This window comes from Momordica charantia, assembly GCF_013281855.1.
Source record: "Momordica charantia cultivar OHB3-1 chromosome 9 unlocalized genomic scaffold, Mcharantia_2.0 BLBB01000009.1, whole genome shotgun sequence".
NCBI lineage: Eukaryota > Viridiplantae > Streptophyta > Magnoliopsida > Cucurbitales > Cucurbitaceae > Momordica > Momordica charantia.
In genome coordinates, this window is record NW_028275167.1 from 27,393,352 (window position 1) to 27,413,960 (window position 20,609).

Consider the following 20,609-nt stretch of genomic DNA (forward strand, 5'->3'; position numbering starts at 1 on the left):
CGATTGTCGTCTCTACTCTACATAAAATTTTCTCTCTCTAATATGTATTTTCAATTTTCTAACTTTTTAAAAACAAAAAATTAAAAATGGTTATCAAACATATTTTGGTTTTCTGTTTTATAAAAACAAAAAACAAAAAATGGTTATCAAATGTTTTTGTTTTTTCAAAATAGAAAGCCAAAAAAACAAAAACTAAAATGGTTATCAAATGGATCCTTAGTCTTTTACCTATATTTTGTTTTTAACAAATAGACGGCAAATACTTTAAATATACACGTATTAATTCGTTGATATAAAAATATAATAAAACCACATTGGTTAGTTGATCGAGTATTAGGTGAGTGAATATTAGATCACGAATGATAATAAAATGATTATTTTTTAAAAAAATTCAATAGCTAAAATTAATATTTTAAAAGTTATGGATCAAAATAAAATATTCTTACAAGTATGTATATATATGTGTATATATATATATATAGCATAAAATACTAATATTATAAAATTAAAATTTCATATAGAAATGGTATATATTGCAAAAAGCAAGTGCTATTTGACCGTAAGAAATAAAAACATGTAGTTTAACCTTTCTATAATTAGGTTGAGCTTTCTACAACTTCTTTTTAATATATATATATATATATATATAATACTGACGGTTTCTTTAATAAAAAATAAAAACAGACTGTTGAAATTAGTTTGAACAATTCATTTGGGAAATTACTTAATTCAACTTAAACGAAATGTTATTTTTTATTTATTATTTTTCGTTTTAAATCAAATCGGCATATGATTAATATAAATATAAATATTATTCACCAATATTCCTAATCAAAATCAATATAAAAATTCCACCCAAGAAGTGGAGAGAGAAATAACAATCATTAATATTACAATGCAACCAAATTTCATAAATTTAATTAGTTTATAAAAACGCTAAAGCGGCATAATTTAGCCGTGAGATTGTGAATTAGTTTGATCTCACCCTATTGTATTAAAAAAAAATTGGATTACACAACACTTTAAAGAATATTTCCCTCTTTGCAGATAAAATTAATAAAAAAAAAATTTCCTTTTTGTAATTTTCATAGTTTGTTTCAGAAAAAAAGGGTTACTTTAATAAACAAATAATATTAATATTAGTATTTAAATTCGTGGATTTAAATCATTATCCAAAACATTAAAATAATTAAAACCAAATCAAATTACAAATACATTGCATCAATACGCCAAAAATGAGCATAGCTCATCGATAATTGGCATATATCTGCATCAATACAATTACTTATGTGAATTATAACTTCCCATATCAATTAAAAATATAATAATAATTACAAATCTCCCCATATCAATTTATAATTTTACTTGGGAGAAAAAATCTCCAAGCTCACTTTGTATATTACATGGTTTTAATTTCAAGGTGAAGTGTGAACATCAAGAAAAAGAGTCGTTGAAATTATTAAATATCACAGGAGAAGACCAAAGACTGAAAACATTAAATGCTTGGTCATGTGCAATTTATTTATTTTTGACTAAAAATTGACTCTATGGATCAAAGCTATTTAATACTAAGCTCTAACTTTCATGATTAAAAAAAAAAAAAAAAGAAGCAAAGCTCTAACTTTTATATTATTCTTTTAGTGGGGTGTAAATAGTATTTTCATCACTATATTTTTAGTTTGGTTTATTTTAATTTGTGTAGTTTGAAAACGTTTATTTTGGTCGCTATATTTTTAAATTTTTGTTAATTTTAGTTCATATCATTTCAAAATATATGGTTATTCCCTATACTTTAGTGACAATTTTTAGGTTTTTTTTTTTTTTTTTACAAAATTTTAACATAATAGACCATTTAATTTTTTTTTAAAGACCATTTAATATAATTTTAAGGCTACATTTTAAGAAAATTTATCAGTGATATATCATACTAAGATTTGACGGAAAGAAATAAAATAAAAATGAAAATAAATAGACTAAAATAATCCCTTCTTACAATCACAAGAATCAAAATAAGCGTTTTAAAAGTATAAGGACTAAAATGAATAAAAATTTGCACAACTTACTAATTACGAATATCTAACTTTAGAAGTATTTAGAGTCCGAGCAATTAATACAATATTTAATGTCCAAAATATTTGATTAAAAGCAATGTTTATTTTGATATGAATATATTTATTTTAGTGACAATCTTTTTTTAATAAATTCACGTTACATTATTCAATTATAATGTACTATATAGGCCTACCCAAAATGGTAAAACTAATTCCCAAATTCATGCTGGAATGTTCAAATTATTGATTTCATTAGAGAGAAGAAAAATCCCCAAAAGATGGAAAGCATTGTAATCTTCTCAAAATGATTCTTCAACTGTGATAGTTGACAAGGATTAAACTTGTCAATAATTGAAAATAAAATCTTATTATTCTTCATCTCACAATTAAATATCTCTGAAACGTTAAATGAAATATTCGAGACATCGACGAAATTCTAAGTGATTTTAAAACTTGTTACATGAAATTATATGTAGTTCTTCTTTGTGTTAAAGGGAAAGACATTTGTAGAGTTAACACATCGAAAGAGCCTCAAAATGGTTACATAAAATAGAGTTCCGATCGTTACCAGTTAAAAATAAAGAGATCACGAAAGTTCTAGAAAGCGAAAGAGATTATGACAAAGGCCTAAACAGAGGCATCATTCAAGTTAAATAATCACCAATATAACAACAGATCTAAAGGATTAACAAGTTGAAACAGATGCACATTGTTAATAGATTACAGGAGGGCACTATTACAAGTTGTATTCGACATCAAACCAAAAGAACAGAGCCGTTCGAGCATAAATAACTCGAACGTGCTGTAATGCCAGGTCCTCGCTTGTTAGGACAGCTTTAGCACCACCCTCAATGCGGGTTTGCGAAACAGAAACGCCATCTGTATAGCCACCCTTCACCGAGGAAGGCAATAACTTATCGGGATTCGCTGAACAAACAATGGGGCATGATAGGTAATCCAAAGGGTTTGACTCACATTGAAGGACACATCCATCTATAATTAATCTTCCCTTCCTGTGAAGCAAGCAGCAACCAAGTTCTGCCTTCACTGTTAAATTTGAAAGTTTACTGGTACACAGGAACTCCAAAGCACTGTTAAGAAGAAATAGAAATTACATAATGAGTTGCCTCTACAAATTCTAAAATAAAATAGTTTAAGCCCCTTTCTAATTCCCAAACTTCAAAGATTTGGTTTTTGAATTTTCAAAATATCCATTTTTATCCTTTCAAAACGGCTATCGTAGTCGATCATTTTAGTCTTTTGCTTTTTATGAATGCAGAAAATGGCTTCGAGAATATGTACTAATGTGCTATGTGAACATGTATAGGAGCCACATAGGTACATTAGGTGGCAAAATAATCACAAAGATCAAAGTGGTTACTTTCTGAAAGTTTAACACTAAATTAGATCTTTCGAAAGTTCAAATACCAGATTAAATTATTATATTTTAATGATAACATGATATATTCGTCGAGCAAAGTCAGCTTGAAGTAAATGGTGAATTAGATTAGAGAGCCATCAATAACAATAGCAAGTCCAAATGGATGATGATAAATGATCTCTTGAAGATGTTAGAATGGAGACAACACCTCTAGGATCACAATTCCAAATTACACTATATGTTATGAACGTGTACCTTTCCGAACCACGAGTGCAGAAAAGCGTTGTCTCCTCAGGAAGCTCACCTCCACCAATCTTTGAGTTAAGAAAATGATGGAAAATAGTGAGACTTAGGTTCTATATGAAGGTGTTATCGTGTGTCATAACTCATAAGTTCAGCAAAAAATGTCAGGTGAAAATCTTTAATATGATGGAACATAATGGAACAAAAGAAGTATACAGGGTACTAAAAATTTTGAAGTTAAAAGATCTTATAGTCCAAAAACTGGGCACGTCTTGACAAGGAAGCCACCGTCTCACCAATATTTAAAACAAAATAGTTATTCGGTTTCTAATCGAAAAGAGAAAAAAATTCTGCTAAGGTTTCTTTAAAGCTGAATAGCCAGAACCCAAACAGCTAACTAGCTTCTAGCTCTATATAGTGACCTTTAAAGAGACTGTTTGGTATCAGTAAACAATCCTAGCACATTATAACATAACAAGGCACTTATTCTTTGAAAGGAGACCTAAATTATGCACAAACAAACAGATATTTCTGACAATTTGACGACATTTAAACTTTTTGCAGTGATTTGGAGTCTTTGGTTGCAAAGGAACAATAGAACATTTAGGGATTGGGAGAAATCTCCAGAGATGGTGTAGTTTCTTGCTAGATTGGGCGTCGGTTACTAAGGAGTTTTGTTCTTATTCTTTAGGTCATATTAATTTGAATTGGAGTCCCCTCTTATATTCCCGTCTTTAGGTTGTCTTTTATATGTCCCATTGTCTTCGTTCTCTTTCATATTTTGTTTTCTCAATGAAAGTTTGGTTCATTACAAAAAAAATGGATGACATTTAAACAATATATGAGGAGTAAAATGTCACTACCAAGCAGAAAAAAAAGGGAACAAAAAAGAACATACCAGGCAAAGTGGTTTTGTTATTTGAATGTTAGAGGCAGAATGAACTCCACCTGTTGCAATTAGTATGGTGTCACCAGGCCTATGGAGAACAAAATCATTCAATTTCAGACTCTATTAGCAACCTACTTTTATTATTTCCTCTCTTGAAAAGTAAAAACATGGACATTAAAAAACTTACCTTGCAGCAGCAACAGCTGCCTCAATAGTTGGGAAAACTCCAGACTCAGATAAATCTTTAATAGATCGTTCTACCCGCAGCCACAGCCGAGGATGACATGCCAAGTAACGCCATCTGTGGCAAACGAGGGCGGTGTTATACCGATCTGCAAACTCAATGGCAAAAGTGACAGGAAAGGCAGAAACTCCATGGAGAATCCTTTTTCTAAAAACATGCGCAACAAAACTTACTACCAATTAAAATTAGAAAGAAATAAGCGGACCGCATCCACTTAACTACAACTCGATGAAACTAACGATACAAAATTTTCTCACTAGACTAAGCAAAATAACTAGAGAGAAGAAAATGGCATTCTAGAGCATCAGTTTCAGTAAGAATTATATTTAGCTTCATCTTAAACTTCATCAACATCTTCACTTTTGTTTCCAAATTTTTCTTATCCCTCGCCCCCAATTGGTTCGCAACTCGACCACAAAGGCACAATACACCAGCTGATGGAAGGTAGGGCAATACAGCAACAACAACTGCATCAGCATTCAGCCATCGTATAACAAAGTATCCAACCTCTTCATATCCAAAGTCCAAAAATTCTCCTAAACCACACCTAACGAAAACCAAAAAGGCCCAATTATAGACTCCAATGGGTCCAACATAAAGAAACCAAGCATCCCATCTTTTTATCCAATAGGTTTTCTAACAGGAACAAGTAAACAATAATCCCCGACTCATGTCAAACACGAAATTACAATTCTTCTTCTTCCGGTAATCTAATTCCAGCAGTATCCAAAAGATTTCAAAAGTCCACTCTATCTATTTCTCCTATAATCGAATGGTTTTTCACCCAAGGTTTCAAAATTTCTTCCAGATAACCTCCCGGTTTTGCAAATTGAACGGATAAGTCCTTCAATTTCAGCGAAATGAATCAACTTGAACAGGAAACCAAAAACCTCAAAACGGAATAGGACCAAAAATTGAAGGAACAGAATTTCAGATAGCAAATTGAAAGGTACCTGGTATGGGGGAAAGGAAGCTGAATATATGCATTAGACAGCCATCGTCCAAATTGTTTATACGAGCCGAGGAGGATGAACATGAAGTGCCTTTTCTCTTCCACTTTCTCTGCTTAATTTCTTGCACTGAAACTTGTTCAGGCGGCGTCTCCATCTCCGGCGACCCAACGGTAGAAATTAGGGCCTCGGGCTCTGGTTCTGGTTCTGGTTCTTCACCACTCGGCTCATATCGGCCTTCAGATTTTGACGGCCATACCCAAACACAACACGAAGCTCGGAACTCACTCAACAGATGACGACATCATAGCTCCCCGTCGTGGTCGTTTGCTTCGGAATTCCTCTGGGCCTCAAACTTTCCGAATGAATAATCTGCCCAATTTATCACTTTGGGCCGGCCCAGTTCTGTTGTAAAGGCCCAAAATTGTAGCCCATTGGTACTGGTATTTGCAGATATATGAATTTTAAAATGTAGAAATAGCTAGGGTTATTAGTTTGAGCACCTTGTTGTTTTTATATTTGTGAGTGTCTGGTTAGAAAATTAATTCTGGATTCCAAGTTTTTACGGATTCCTTCTTTGTTACTGGGATCAATCACAAAAAAATAATGTCTCAAAATGAGGCCATAAAGTCTTTTTTATTCGTGAAAGAACGCATAGTCTTTTTTATTCCTTTCTTTCTAACTTCGTGAATGACATTTCACGGCTTTCCTACGAATAGACTCATGGAAGAACAAAAGTCGTATGGATTCATAAAACCTACGTAGATGGATAGGAACTGAAAAAGAGAAAAATCCTGACAACAAAGTTCCTGTTTTGATTATTTTTTTAGTTCTGAACATAAATTTAATTAACAATGACCAAGATCAGCTTAGCTCAGTGATAATTAAAGGTTATGAATTCGAACTCCCACGATTCCCCTTTACTGAAATAAAATAATGTACTAACAATTTGAGCCACTTTTTACCAGACTCGAACCATCCTCTTTGTGGAAACTCCAGTGGTTTGCAGTGGTTTGCAGTGATGAATAATAGGATCTAATGTCAAGTTTCAATCTTCCATGACTGACTGAAGTAACACATCCAAACGCTCACAGCACTACAAACATAGCATCACATTAATAACACAATCCAGTCCTTGCTGGTGTATGTTATGGTACAGACAAATCGGTCTCCAAATCGTTGTTCCGAGTTTATTTTTTCTGAATACACATACACATGTATGTTCCGAGATTTCAATACTTCGACACATACATTCTGAGGCTTTGATACTTCAAGATCCATGACTTGGTCGATGTTTTGAAGCTCCCCACGACATCGGTTTGTATGATCTAGTAGGCAGATCAACGAAAAGAAAGATCTTGTAGTATTTATAAATCCATATAGTCAAGCATGAGAAGCGAACAACTGAGCATGGAAGAGATAAATGAATGAATTACCGTATGATATTACCGACGTGCATATTTCCTCACTGGGAGGCGGCTTCATACTCCAGAACTGCATCATCTACCAGTCCCGTATTTGACGTGTTATCTGAAGTGTCCATGCAAGGACTAGTTTTAATCTGCTGCATCTCTGCCGACATCCAAGAGTTTTTAGACCCGTCCTGGGAAATACGACGTTTGCCCAACAACGCACTGTCAGGTAAAAGTTCCATTGGCAAGGTCTTCAAACCTGCATTCTGCTCATAAGAAAGCTTGGTGGCAACAGGGGATTCGGGTGCGTCGGGATAGTTTTGTGACAACTCAAAGGGCCTATGGAAGAGCAGACGAGCCACAGTTCTATCAATGGGGTTGGTCTCTGTTTCAGCATCCGGCACTCCAGCAACTCTGGAAGACCATACAAAAGAATGTGACATCACAGAAGTTTAGAGATTCCAAGAGAATTCTTCAAAACCACTCTGAAAATCAATTGTAACACTTGTATGAAATATGTTGTATTCAGTTTATACCATTTGTTGAAAAACTAACAAAATCAGTTCTTAGGGTGCAACCACAGGGCCATATTCAACTAGTTCTAATGATGTGAAGTTTCTTTCAAAATGCCAGATGAATCTTCTTGCCTTACATCGGCCCGACTCTTATTTTGTCTTCACGAGCTCCAATGCTGTGTATCTTAAGTGACTAAGTAGGGTCTATGCAGAACCAGTACTCTTTATTCCAAAGAAAACCGTGTTGTACAAACGTTGTAATTTAAAACTCTCCTTTTTCTGATATTAGAAAACAATATTAGCCAATGAAAACATGTCTAGGTGCCCATCAGCCATCGTCTTTCATTTTCTTAGCAAACCATGTCTCCCCACGTCCTAATGTGTCCTTAAAATGTCCCTCTCATGGCCTCAACATGGCCTAAATAAAAAAAGATAAAAAAAATCAAACATCTCAATAACAGGGCCATGACGTGTCTGATTAGATGGAGTGTTTCCGTGGTTCAAAGTGGTTCAAAGCTTAATAGGCTAAGGGGAAAATGCTCATAAAAATGAGATTATGGATCAATCTATGTTTTTGGCAGCTATTTGATGCAAGAAAACAGAAGATCAATATAAATTTGAAGGATTGCGGAGACAAGGTGAGGGAAGTACTGGATTATATTTTCAAGGAAAAACAAGAAGCATGCATTAAATAGACAAATTTGAAAGTCTAAAATTAGGTAAAAACCTAGTAATAAGATTAAAATAGGAAACTATATATCCTTTGGAAAGAAGGAAATAGTAGACTTTTGAGGATAAATTATCCTTGGTGGATTCCTTTTGTGTGAATTTACAGCATATGGTTTCTTGGTGGGCTACAAATCACAAGAAATTCTTTTGTAATTACAGTTTACATATGATAGCAAATGATGGGAAAACTATGATTGTATAGCTCTAAGGGGACGGTTTTCTCTACCCTTTGCCTTTAGGTTGTCCTCTTTTGTCAACTTTGGCTATTTGAACATATGGTTTCCGTTTCTTAAAAAAAATGATAAATGATAAATCGATATTTGAATATGGTCCAAAAATATCTATAGTTGATAAACTAGTTCATGCCATCACTCATGACTCGTATGAGCAAACAAGAATGAGAGGCAGGATCTCAAAAATATTGTTGACAAGGGAAGAATCATTGAACAACTTAATGCGAGAGAATGAGTGTTGAAGTGTGTTCACTAACCTACAATGACTATTGATTTCTCCCTTTGCAGCAATGTCATGCTCATCTCTGGTAATTTTGTTGGAGCTACTTGTATCATTAGCATAATTTCTTTGCACCGCACTTTGAGCCAACCGAAACAAGCTGTCCCGGATACAAAGTCTGATTTTGAAATCCAGCTGTAGTAAAACATTTCTATGGCATTGTAACTAAAGTCAGGTTACTATAGGAGGAAAATAATCCACTCACAAGTCAGGTGTACCTTTGAAATAATTTCTTGAAGCCTGCAAAGAATTGCATCTTCCATAGAATGGTGATCAACAGCAGTGGAGACTGTATTAGAATCATCTTGCTCTAAAGGCGATTTTGGATCTAGAGTGGGAAGAGTGTATATTTCTTCAGAATCAAGATCAGCCTTCTCAATGTGCTGAGACTGAATTTCTTGGGGACATTTTCGGGAAATGGATTGACTAGTTGTAGAGACTTGATTATTGAACTGTTGTTGCTGTTTCTGAATGGCAAGCATTGCCTGCATTTGTTGCCTTCTCCTCAGTTTTTCAATCTTTTCTTGAGGTGTCATGGTCAGAGACTTCACAAAACCATCAGCTGACTTGTCCACACAATTTGCGCCACCCCGGGAAATATCAGGACCATGAAGAGGCTGATGCTGGAGATCCCCGGGCTGAATTTGGGATAGCAAAGGTACAGCAGGATATGAATTTGCAGCAATTGCATAAAACGGCTGGTGGATCAAGGGATTGGAAGTCCGCTGGTATTGTAAAGACTCAACTCCTTGAAGCTGCCGATTTTCAGTGTTAATTGAAGCTGAAGATGTTCCCAGTTGTAGAGCTAAATTGTTATCGAACTGACCAGCTGGGTTCGTTGATGAAGGCCAGTTACCACGAAAATCTTGAAAAATCTTCTCCTCACTTTTCCCCTCAGCCCTTCTACGAGGTTTTAACAGTTTTTTCTGCCTACCAATCTGAAGCAAGGAAAAATAATATAAATTAGAATGAACATATGGAAGAACGTGGCTACTTCTCTCAGGGTTGAGAAACAGAAGTTTAAATAGTGCAGTTCAGGTGAAAACCATCATTCCAGATACAAAAATGTAATCTGCAGACAATAGCATCATGAATAAGAAAGCACACATTAACCAAAATGTTTTCTCCAACACACTGAGTGAGGTGGCAAGTCCCGGTTGGGTAAATATAAAAAAGTGCGTGGACATAAAATAACTAACAGTCATAAATCAGTGCCTATTGCTCTTTCAACTTATTAGAATGTGATGTATTCTCAGATGTCAGTTCCCACTATTGGTTATTCCTACACTGTTAGCTGTTGGCAACCGTTGGTATTTTTTTTTTTTAAGAAACGAACTTTTCATTGATATACGAGACTCTTAGTATTATCAAGTTAATTTGAAGTTAATGCTATACTAGTTGTAGACTTGTAGTTATAATAACCTTCCTACCAAATGTAATTGCTACTTACCTGGAGTTTTAAGTGGAACATATTTTTTCATTGAGGAACAATTTCAGATTTGATGGATCGTAATTATTAAAAAAAAAAGGTGTTAAAATTTGTATAAATATTTGGAATTGAACCTTAACTTGGAAGACTTCCTACCTACCAATGCTGACCGTTCTTTACGATTAATTACCATTGAAGTATTTGAACTTAGTCACTCTTTGAAGGATGCCCAATTCTCCTATGTACTAATCTAGAATTTCTCTCTATCAGAAGCATTAGATTTTCATCAGCAGGTAAAAAGCTTAAATATAGACACACCAAAATAAAGGATAAACAGCTAGTTACTTTAATAAACAAATGTGAAATGAACCTTATTTGAAAACTCATTGGCGGTTGCAATATTATCAGTTCTTTGGTGAAGGGTGACTGCAGCTGGCCTTACCATTTTCTCCAAATCTGTCTGGATAAGCCAAATAAATTACATAGAAATTTCAGTTTTCTCAAAAACTAGAAACAGGAGACTACATTAATCACTAGTTCAACATGAGTAATACCCGATCCTTTGCAATAGCTCCACTTGTATCTCCATCTACATTCGTCAAGATTGCAGCTCCAGTCTGCAACCCAAGGGATCCAGCATCAACGACCCTTCCACTGGCAAGAGTAGATAATAGTTCATTTTGTTTCAAATTCTCGGGAGTCTTGTTTTGTTGAGTGTCAACTCCTGACTCCAAATTTTGCGAGTCCAATGTTGGGAATAGTTTTATAGGACTGTTGGGCATTTCTTTTGAAGAAGAAGACCATAGCTCATCAGCATCACTGAGACTTGCTTGGCCAAATATTGGGTCATCGTTGCTACAAAATTGCCACTTGTGAGGATATGCAGTCCAATGGATATCATTGGTTAGAAAGAAAAAATTATAATAGGTACAAGAACATTCCAAAGAATAAAATTGCCTTTCTACATAACAAAAAATAAAAAATAAAAACAAAAAGATGCACTACCATCTAATGGTTATCCATCAGTAAATATGACTGGGTTGAAACTAAAGAATAAAATATAAGGAGCTAAAAAGGATTAAAAAGATTAAGACCTACTACAATAACTTGAATTGCACTAAAACAATAGTAGAATACACACGTGACTTCCAATTGTAAAAAAAATGCATTGAGATCATTTTTCTTTTTTAAGAGTGAATGGATCAACTTGACATGAAGAATAGGGAGGGAATCTAAGAAAACCTGTTTTCCTTCATCTAGAAAAGATGACAACAGTCTCCCAAAGAGGATATAAAGAAATATCAGCTCACCAATGTTTTAAAAGGCTAAAGGCGGCCTCGAGGCTTTTTCTCTTGAAAAGGCGAGGCGTAAGCCTCAATTTTAATTAAAAGAATTAAACAAATCCTAAATTTGTGTGGTCAAGTATTACCAAACCATAATAGTTATATAAAATTATCAAAATATCCACCTGCTACTTGTCACTCAAAAAAAATTCTAAAAAAACATCATAACATCACTACTATTATCACCAATAGAACTTACTTATTCTATAAATTGTTGTCTTCAATATTTTTAAAGTATAGGTAGTAAAAGTAGTAATAGATTGAATTGTTACAACTCCTGCTTAGGATTCCATACAGAAAAAACCTTGATATGTTTTAAGAATTGGAAAAATTAATAGTATTCTTGTAACATTACACGAGGCGTATACTTTAAGCCTCAGTGCATTTTCAAAGAGGCGTAAGCCTCTTCTATGCGAGGCGTAAGCCTCTTATAGTCCAAATAAGGCGTAAGACTTGAAGCTAAAAGTTAGAGCCTTGCCTCAAGGCGGGCCTCAAGGCGTAAGCCTCAAAAGCCTTTTAAAACATTGCAGCTCACTCCATGACTATGTTGTTTTAGGTTTATGTTGACAAGACATTTCTGTTTCCTCTTCATCATGCTTATCATTTGACTTCGGTCGAAACAAGGGTTTTACAATGATGTTAAACAATCTTCAATCAAGGAGTTACGAGAATAAAATACCAATGTACCTGAAAATTCTATCTAGATCATCAAAACTTCCAATATTAGCCCATCCATAGTCAACAAAATCAGCCTGTTCTTTACCTTCTTCGGTACTTTGAAAATTTTGTGCATCTTTGGTCGTCACAGCTGTCAATATACATGTCATTCAAAAAATAAGTACACAAATGAATTTTTATACTATTTCTTGTCAACCTTACATGCACACACATACACATCTGTAGAACTTACTGAGAATCAAAAACATAATATATTTACCATGTCTTGGTGAATTATATTTGCCATTTTCAGTTAATTCATGAGACACTTCAGTGGCCTTACACTCCTGCTCAATTCTGCAAGGTGTAGACAAGGATGAGTCACCCGGGGGGTCATTGATGAGGTTCGAGGCAGAGGTTCCTTCTTCGTTGTGGGGACTGCTTTCCAGCTTTCTTCCTCGGGTATCATCAACATTAGTCCCGAGAGACTTAGGCTCCACAAGCTTTGTATATACTGTTTCTTGATTCCATTCCTTCTTGTCATAATAATTTTCACTAGCCTCCGGATAAGGCACAATATGATCATCACCATCAGCAGCCTCACCCCATATTATGTTTGCTAGCTGATGTTACCATAGAAATTCAAGATCACAATTTAAAAGGATTTTTTTTGCACTTAAATATTACGATGATAATTTCAGCAAGCATCTTCTAATCAAACACAATTTTTTTATATTCAAAAGAAGAAAGAAGAAATAAAGAAATCATAGATTGCTTATATGGTCTACCAGCCAACCAGATAAATGTGCAACAATGAACTTAATTAGCTACCAATCCAAAGCAACTGTCCTCACTGGCAAAGTATTCACCATAAAGATAATAACTGCAACTAAAACCTGCGTTATTACTTTAGACCTTCCATTAGCAATTAGAAAAGGAGTTAAAGCTCACACACAAAAACCCATCAGATAGAATATTTATAAGAGCGTAATTTCAAGCCTTTACAACCAAAATATTCCATTGTCCCTACAACCTTCGAGAAGCTGTGAGACATTGTCTCATAGGAAAGTTATAACTCAGAAAATTACCTTCAAAACGAATAAAATTGAAACTTACCAATCTACAAGAAAACTATGGAGCTTGATACGTATGCAAAATTAAGTATAGAACAAGAATGTATCCCGTCTACAACACAGCACTTTCTCTGATAGGTTGGACCAAGTAAATCTGCCATTCACCATGGGAGGATTTATGAAACTGGGTATAAACCTATTAAAACTCCTCATAAATCTAGCAATACCACCCCAATGGACTTCTCTATGGGAAATTCCCCCTCCAGACACCAACGGCAACCACAAAGCCCGAAAAGACTTCCTAACTCCTCCCAAAATGCTCTCCTCATTCCACGAGTTACTAATTCCGAGTCTTCGCTTTCCACGAAATCGAACAGCTCATGGAAGTAAATGCTACCGGATACATCAGATTCATGTCCCATTCTTGAAATAACTTGTACCCAAAATGCCACCGACTCGGTAGCTTAATGCAAAAACGTGGCCAAGGTAGTACTAAACACCAGACATTCTAAGCTATACCCAGTAATCTTTTCCATTCCCCCGCCATGAAAACACCACAGAAACAACCCCATTTCACACTCCTGAAGCAAAACTGAAGCTCCAGCACGAGAAGATAATGCAAGAAAAAACTTAGAAAAAAGAGCAAGGAGGGTTACCTCTTCGTCGTTCCAATCAAACATAGCTGAAAAACCCTGACAAAATCTCAAATCCAGAACCCAAATCCAACAACTGATTGAAGATTGATCCGCACATCGCCGAATTTTCCGAGAAAGAAGTTGTTACGGAAAGAAAATCCCCAAATCCGCAACAGATAGCATCCAAAATTCACGAATCCAGAAAAACAAACAAATAAAAAACAAAAAACAGAGCCACAAACGAGAAATTCACAAAACCAGAAACCAAAGACGAAAAAAAAGAGCTTTGGAGAGACGACGGAGTTGGGTTTGAAGAGAAGAGAGAGCGAAGGAGGAGGAGGGATTTGGTCTGGTTGAAACTTGAAGCAGCGGGGCACGTGACGTCACGTGCGTTCTGTGAATGGGGCGGGAGCGAGCGAGCGAGGCGACACGTGTGAGAAAACGTATCTGAAGTTGTGGCTGGGAACACTGTGATCAAATACTGGGACGTGATTGGTTGGACCCGAATTTGAATTTCATTTGGGTTTCATTTCATTTCGCATTTGTGTTGTAGGCCCCGCCGTGAGGACTTTAGTTTGTGGCGGAGCTTTGCTGAGATGTCGCTGTTGTTCGGCCAGACCGGCCTCAAATCCCACCATCTAAATTCCATTTTTAACCTTTTTATTTAATTAATGTTATTTTCTACTTTATCCACCTATGCAATGTGACATCCGAAATAAATTAATTAAATTTGTGATAAGATGTTTAAATATTGTTTCATGAACTCTTTTTTGGTTCATTCTATTTGTTTCAAATTTTCTAAATATTCATTTTCATTGGTAAAATTTGTTTCAAAAAAATTATTATTTTTGCTCTACCTGTTCTTTTATACCCTAATATCGTTGACTCATTACTAGTTTTTTCAGCTAGGCAACTTCATAAAAATTTATCTTCTTACTCTTAACTACATCGTATTAAAGTACCACTTAATCAAAAAGTGTAAGTTAATGAGTTAAGATAGATTAGTTGGTTAAGGCACCTATTATTGACCCAAATGTCGTAAATTTGAATTCTCACTCTCACATATTGTTGTATTAAAAAAAATAAAAATATATCAACTTATTAATATACACACCTGTGTGTTTTTTTTCTACGTTCAACAAAGGGCATAGAGATTTGAACACTTGACATTTAATGAAGTAAGTAATGTTTTATCCAATTGAGCTATACTCATGTACCATATTCTCAATTACGTTGTCCATCTATCAAACACAAAATATGGATAATAACCAAAATACATTTTCATAGGACCAGAGTAACTTCCATGACATAAACCTGTCAATCTACTGAGAAATGAATGAAATTACAGTTAAAATGACAATAAATTAACATGATTTTATATTAGATTACTTTAGTATATTATTATCTAACTATAACTATTATTATAACTATTTTTTAAAATAATTTGAATACCAATCAATCATCTGTCCACAAATTTAACAATGTAGGGTTGTGATTCAACTTTGTAAATTTACACTTTAATAGGTCATTTATGTCATTTTTGTCCTTTTCTTTTAATTAATAAATATTAAATAGTCTATATTTTGGATGAAGCTGTTTTGGCAGAAGGCCCATATCTGGCGCCCACCATGAGCTTCTGCCGACAATTATCCACGTTGTTGGCTTAATGGGCTTGGCAGCTTTTTCTTCTCCAGATTTCGGTGAGTGCATTAAATTTTGGGACAATGTTTTCAAGAACTATTTCGAAAATTTATTTTCGCATATGTATAATGTTTATAAATTTTATCATGTTAGATTTTTGGATTTAAAATTTTTTTAAATATCAAATTTGTCCTTACTTATCACATTTATATTTATTATAATTAATATTTTATTTAAATGCAGAAGATTAATATTTTAAATTATTATATTATTGTGAGACCTAAGTCCAATTTACGTTCTTAACATATTCTACTAAAGAATATATATTCTACTAAATAATAAAATTTATTACAAAATATTCAATTATTTTCATAATTCTCAAATTTACTCCTTAATATATTCTACTAAATAATGAAATTTATTACAAAATATTCAATTATTTTCATAATTCTCAAATTTACTCCTTAATATATTTTACTGAATAATGAAATTTATTACAAAATATTTTTTCATTTCATATTACAATTTTTTACCAAATTTCAATAATATAGTCATTATAACATACATTATATATATATATATATATATATATATCCGGCTCCTTTTCATTTATATGGAAATATAAACTATATCCGACTATAAATTTAAGCAATGTACACTTAACAATGGTGATATAAATTATAGTCATTATAACACACACTTATATGGAGATATAACTTATATCTGGCTATAAAGTATATAGAACTATATCCCTCTACAATTAACAAAAAAAACAAATAACCTACAAACCTTCCGGTCAGATAAACGGAAGACTCGAATGGTCGACGGGCGGCCAGTGACAAAAAAGAAACCTCGAGATAAACTGACGGAAACAAAGGACGAGCGACCGGAGACGAAAGAGAAGCTAGACAGACTATTCCGGCAACGAAGAAGAACGGTGGCCGGAGACGAAGGAATGAACGGAAACAGAACAACAGAGGAAGAAGAAAAGTCGAATGAAGGAGGTTTTCGAATTTTTTCAATAGTGAAGGATTTTGGAGATTTGGTATTTTTTTTAGTTTTAAGAAGTCTAATTAGACAAAATTTAAAGGATTTAAAATGTAACATCCAAGTAACCAATTTTTGGATTTTAAAAATTAATTAATGCTGAGGTGAGATACAAAATGATATATCAGTAAATTGAGTGATGGGTACCATCTTAAATGAAATTGTTTCACCACAAAAGTGTAAATTTTATATCATTTAATTATAGTGTCTAAATAGCCTATTAATGTACTAATTCCTTAAATTTTCGTCAACACGTCACATTTCCATCAACATCTTTTAACATCGAAATTTCTACAGAATCGTAAAAAATTGATAAAATATAAAAATAATCAACAAAACATCATTGATATAGACATAATATTAATATTAATATCTTTTTACTTATAATAAATATCAAAATACTTATTTGTTAATTTAAATATTTTTCATGAATTTTTATAATATTTCTAGAAATATACATTAACGTTGACATTTCATCCATATTTATATCAACGTCACATAAAATCATTTAAATAAAAATCAACATAAATCATCAAACTTATTTATGGTATGTATAAACATATTTAGCCCCATTTAAACAAATATAAAATAGACTAAATTGTTAATTCACACCTCTATCTTCCATATCTTCCATACTAATAAAGTTTAAAATGTTTAATATGTTGACAAATATCATTGTGGAAACAATGAAAAATTATATCTAAAGGGTAAAATGAAAAACGAAAAAAAAAAAAATGAAACCAATGTTAAAAAGCAGTTAAAGTAGCATGGTATATATTAAATTTTGTAAATTCACTTGTTCATCATGAGAAACAGGACAGTAGTAATATATAAATGTAAATATTTTCGTTCACACGAAATTTTCGGAGAAATTATATTTCGTGGAGTTGAACTTTTATATTTGTAGTATATGTTGTATAGTGGATTCAATCTCTAATCTTTATCCTCTGATTCTTTCTCTCGAACTTGATGTGAAGATTGACGTGAATTCTCTCAATTTTGAAATTCTCAACCACCAAAATGAATGAGGTCCCTTCTATTTATAGAGGTTTCTATGGGTTTTGGTGGGCCATTGGGCTTGGGTAATTTTGGGCCAAACCCAATTCTTTTAAATGGATTTATTTAAATTTAAATATTAATCCACTTTATGGTAAATTGGGTTTTGGGCCAAGTCCAATACTTATATGATCCAATTACATATTTTAATTGTCAAATTATCTTTAATTTTAATATATGGTTAATATATAATTAATCCCTAAATAAAATAGATAATGATGTGGCCGTTTATGATTGGCCCAAATTTTTTGGTTCTACAATTTTAATAAATGTTTTGGAAAAAAAAAACAATTCCATTTTTTTCTGGTTAAAATTAACTTCACTTTCTTGTAATGCAAATCTTTCTTCCGTTCTGAAAACATTTATTAGTATTCCTAGCCAAAACTCAAAAACAACCTGTCATTTTACACCGATTTAAATAATATTTTTGTCGATATATTTTCAACTTCTATTCATTTAATTATTTTCAAAACGTATGTTTTAGACTTTTTGTCTTTAAAAAGTGATTATTTTAATCAATATTTACAAAGTTTTAACACAAATTTTTATACAAACTATATAGAAAGCTACATTTTAAGAAATTTAGTTAGTCAAATGTCACACTTGAGACCAAAATTGTCACTTTTTAAAAACGGCAAGAATCAAATTAAATATTTTGAAAGTAGAAACTTGATTAAAATTATATGTATCAAGATGTAGGTTCTAAAAATACATGAACCAAAATAATATTTGAACCATTAAAATTTTGTTTAATTTTAACTATGATAAAAAATAAAAAAAAAGAGTTTATTACATTTATTTGAGATTAGGGTTGAGACTATTTCAAAGTAGTGTTAGGAAAAAGCATAATGAAGAAATTATACCATGTTGGAAGCTGCCAAAACCTAACCCCACTTGAAAAGTAAATCAAAATGCCAACAAAATCATACCTAAAACACCGCCAATTGTCATTTTGTTCGGAGAAAATTTGATAGAAAAAATATGTCACATTGAGACATTTGGGGAGTTGAAATTAGTAAGGTCCTTTCGAAAGTGATACATATATATGACCAATTTAATCTCTATTTACAAAAATTAATTAACACGAATTATATACCCAACGAAAATTTTTTAATACAAATTTATGACTATATATTTTCAGAAAATTTAGTAATTGAAGTGTCATGTTAAAATTATGATAGAAATAAATGAGATAAAAATATAATTGAAGAGACTAAAATGGTAACTTTTTATAATATACGATCAAAATGAATATTTGAAAGTACAAAAGATTAACCTGTTAAAAAAAGTAAAGTACAAAGATTAACAAAAAGGTGAAACTCCAATTATTAAAATGAAAAAAATCAAAATTTCCTACTAAAATAGTATTTAAATATTTTTTTAATGGGTTGTATAGAATATTTCGTGAAAAAGTAAGTTTATTGATTCTTCAATATTAAAACATCAAGACTTAGTAAACCCCCATTTTCTTAAAAGTTAAAACCTCCGTTTGGTTTACTTTTTTTTTTTTTTTCCTTACCTACCTACATGCGTTTTTTGCATTTCATCATTGCGGAAAATAATCTAAAAAAAAAAAAAAAGAATTCAATATGAAATGACAATTAACAATTTAATAAAACCAAAATAATAATGAACTATATAACCTATCAAACGTTAAATGTGTTTGTTGTAAATTTTGTCATTTTTTGTTTTAATTTTAGGTTAGTCCATTATTGATTAGTGGGAAGAGACCAGACTAACAATTAAACTAGTTTTTTATTTTTTTTTTCTAACCAAACAATTAAACTAGTTAAAACATATATTTTTTTATTAAAATACTACGTATTGATATTGTTGTAAAAAAATTGGAGGAATGACATAATATATGTATTATTTATCACAGGACTTTGTACATAGATGAGTTTTAATCGGTAAGTATCCAGTTATCATTCATGAAGAAATGGAATCTCACCAAATTTTATTTAGATAAAGGGAATGTGCAAATAAATAAATAAATAAATATATATATATTTTGTAATTGCACCTTACATTTAACTTTTGTTTATTTTATAACTACATTTTAGTAAATTTATTGAGCGATGTATCATATTAACACTGTGATAGAAAAAATGAGATTAATAATAAAATTGATACACCAAGATAATTTATTTTAAAAAGTATAGTGATCAAAACGAATGATGCTGGACGCTCAAAAATTGAGACCAAAATAAATCAAAGAATCAAAATAGTGTTTAAATCAAATATATTGGGGTAATTAATCTCTCGTACATCTAACATTACAAAACTATAGCCATATAACTTTTTTTTAAAGTACCAATTTAAACATAACCCGACTAAATATATATACTCAATAAAAAGTTAAATGTTTAAGAATCTCTACTCCCACGCGTTATTGAACTTAAGTTGGGTGAGAACCGATAAAAATTTGTTAAATATATAATTTTATTCCAATTTTTAATTTGGTTAAATATATAATTTTATTCCAAATTTCGAATTTTAAAATTGGTTAAATAAATTTCTGTGTGCAAAAGACAAAACATCTTGATTGAGAAACAGTCTCCAGTCTCCGCAGGCTGCCGCACCCCGTAATTATCACGAAATTTGTGGGTATAAAAACGACGCTCCTCCGTTCACGGGCAACAATTCGGACACTCCGACCGAGAAATATGATAAAGTCTAGTCATCATGACGACAAATCGGCACTGTGGATGCTTTATATTTTTTGTTTTCCACCGGAGTTTAGCTTATTCACTTCTTGGATCTATTAACACAACAACAATAATAACAATAATTATTATTAT

General features: G+C 32.4%; 2 protein-coding genes across 4 annotated transcripts; both read right to left on the reverse strand.

Moving 5' to 3' along the window:
• Positions 1–2,665: 2,665 nt before the first annotated feature.
• SKIP5 (SKP1/ASK-interacting protein 5) lies at positions 2,666–6,113 on the reverse strand. Of its 2 annotated transcripts, none has more exons than XM_088117079.1 (5): positions 5,762–6,113; positions 4,752–4,865; positions 4,574–4,652; positions 3,688–3,746; positions 2,666–3,142 (listed from the first exon to the last, which is right to left on the reverse strand). In XM_088117079.1, exons 1-5 carry the CDS (start codon positions 5,842–5,844, stop codon positions 2,788–2,790), a joined length of 690 nt encoding a protein of 229 aa, XP_087973205.1. In that variant the 5' UTR covers positions 5,845–6,113; the 3' UTR covers positions 2,666–2,787. The 2 variants fall into 2 exon arrangements, with proteins under 2 accessions (XP_087973205.1, XP_022139176.1); XM_022283484.2 differs by having other exon boundaries at positions 4,752–4,896; positions 5,762–6,106.
• Positions 6,114–6,794: 681 nt separating this feature from the next.
• Positions 6,795–14,422, reverse strand: LOC111010145 (agglutinin-like protein). Of its 2 annotated transcripts, XM_022283483.2 has the most exons (9): positions 14,086–14,414; positions 12,637–12,979; positions 12,387–12,507; positions 10,911–11,211; positions 10,727–10,816; positions 9,146–9,865; positions 8,905–9,062; positions 7,195–7,584; positions 6,795–7,086 (listed from the first exon to the last, which is right to left on the reverse strand). In XM_022283483.2, the coding sequence occupies exons 1-8, from the start codon at positions 14,107–14,109 to the stop codon at positions 7,224–7,226; spliced, it is 2,118 nt and encodes a 705-aa protein (XP_022139175.1). In that variant the 5' UTR covers positions 14,110–14,414; the 3' UTR covers positions 6,795–7,086; positions 7,195–7,223. The 2 variants fall into 2 exon arrangements, with proteins under 2 accessions (XP_022139175.1, XP_087973204.1); XM_088117078.1 differs by lacking the exons at positions 6,795–7,086; positions 7,195–7,584 and having other exon boundaries at positions 8,921–9,078; positions 14,086–14,422.
• Between the last annotated feature and the right edge of the window lie 6,187 nt (positions 14,423–20,609).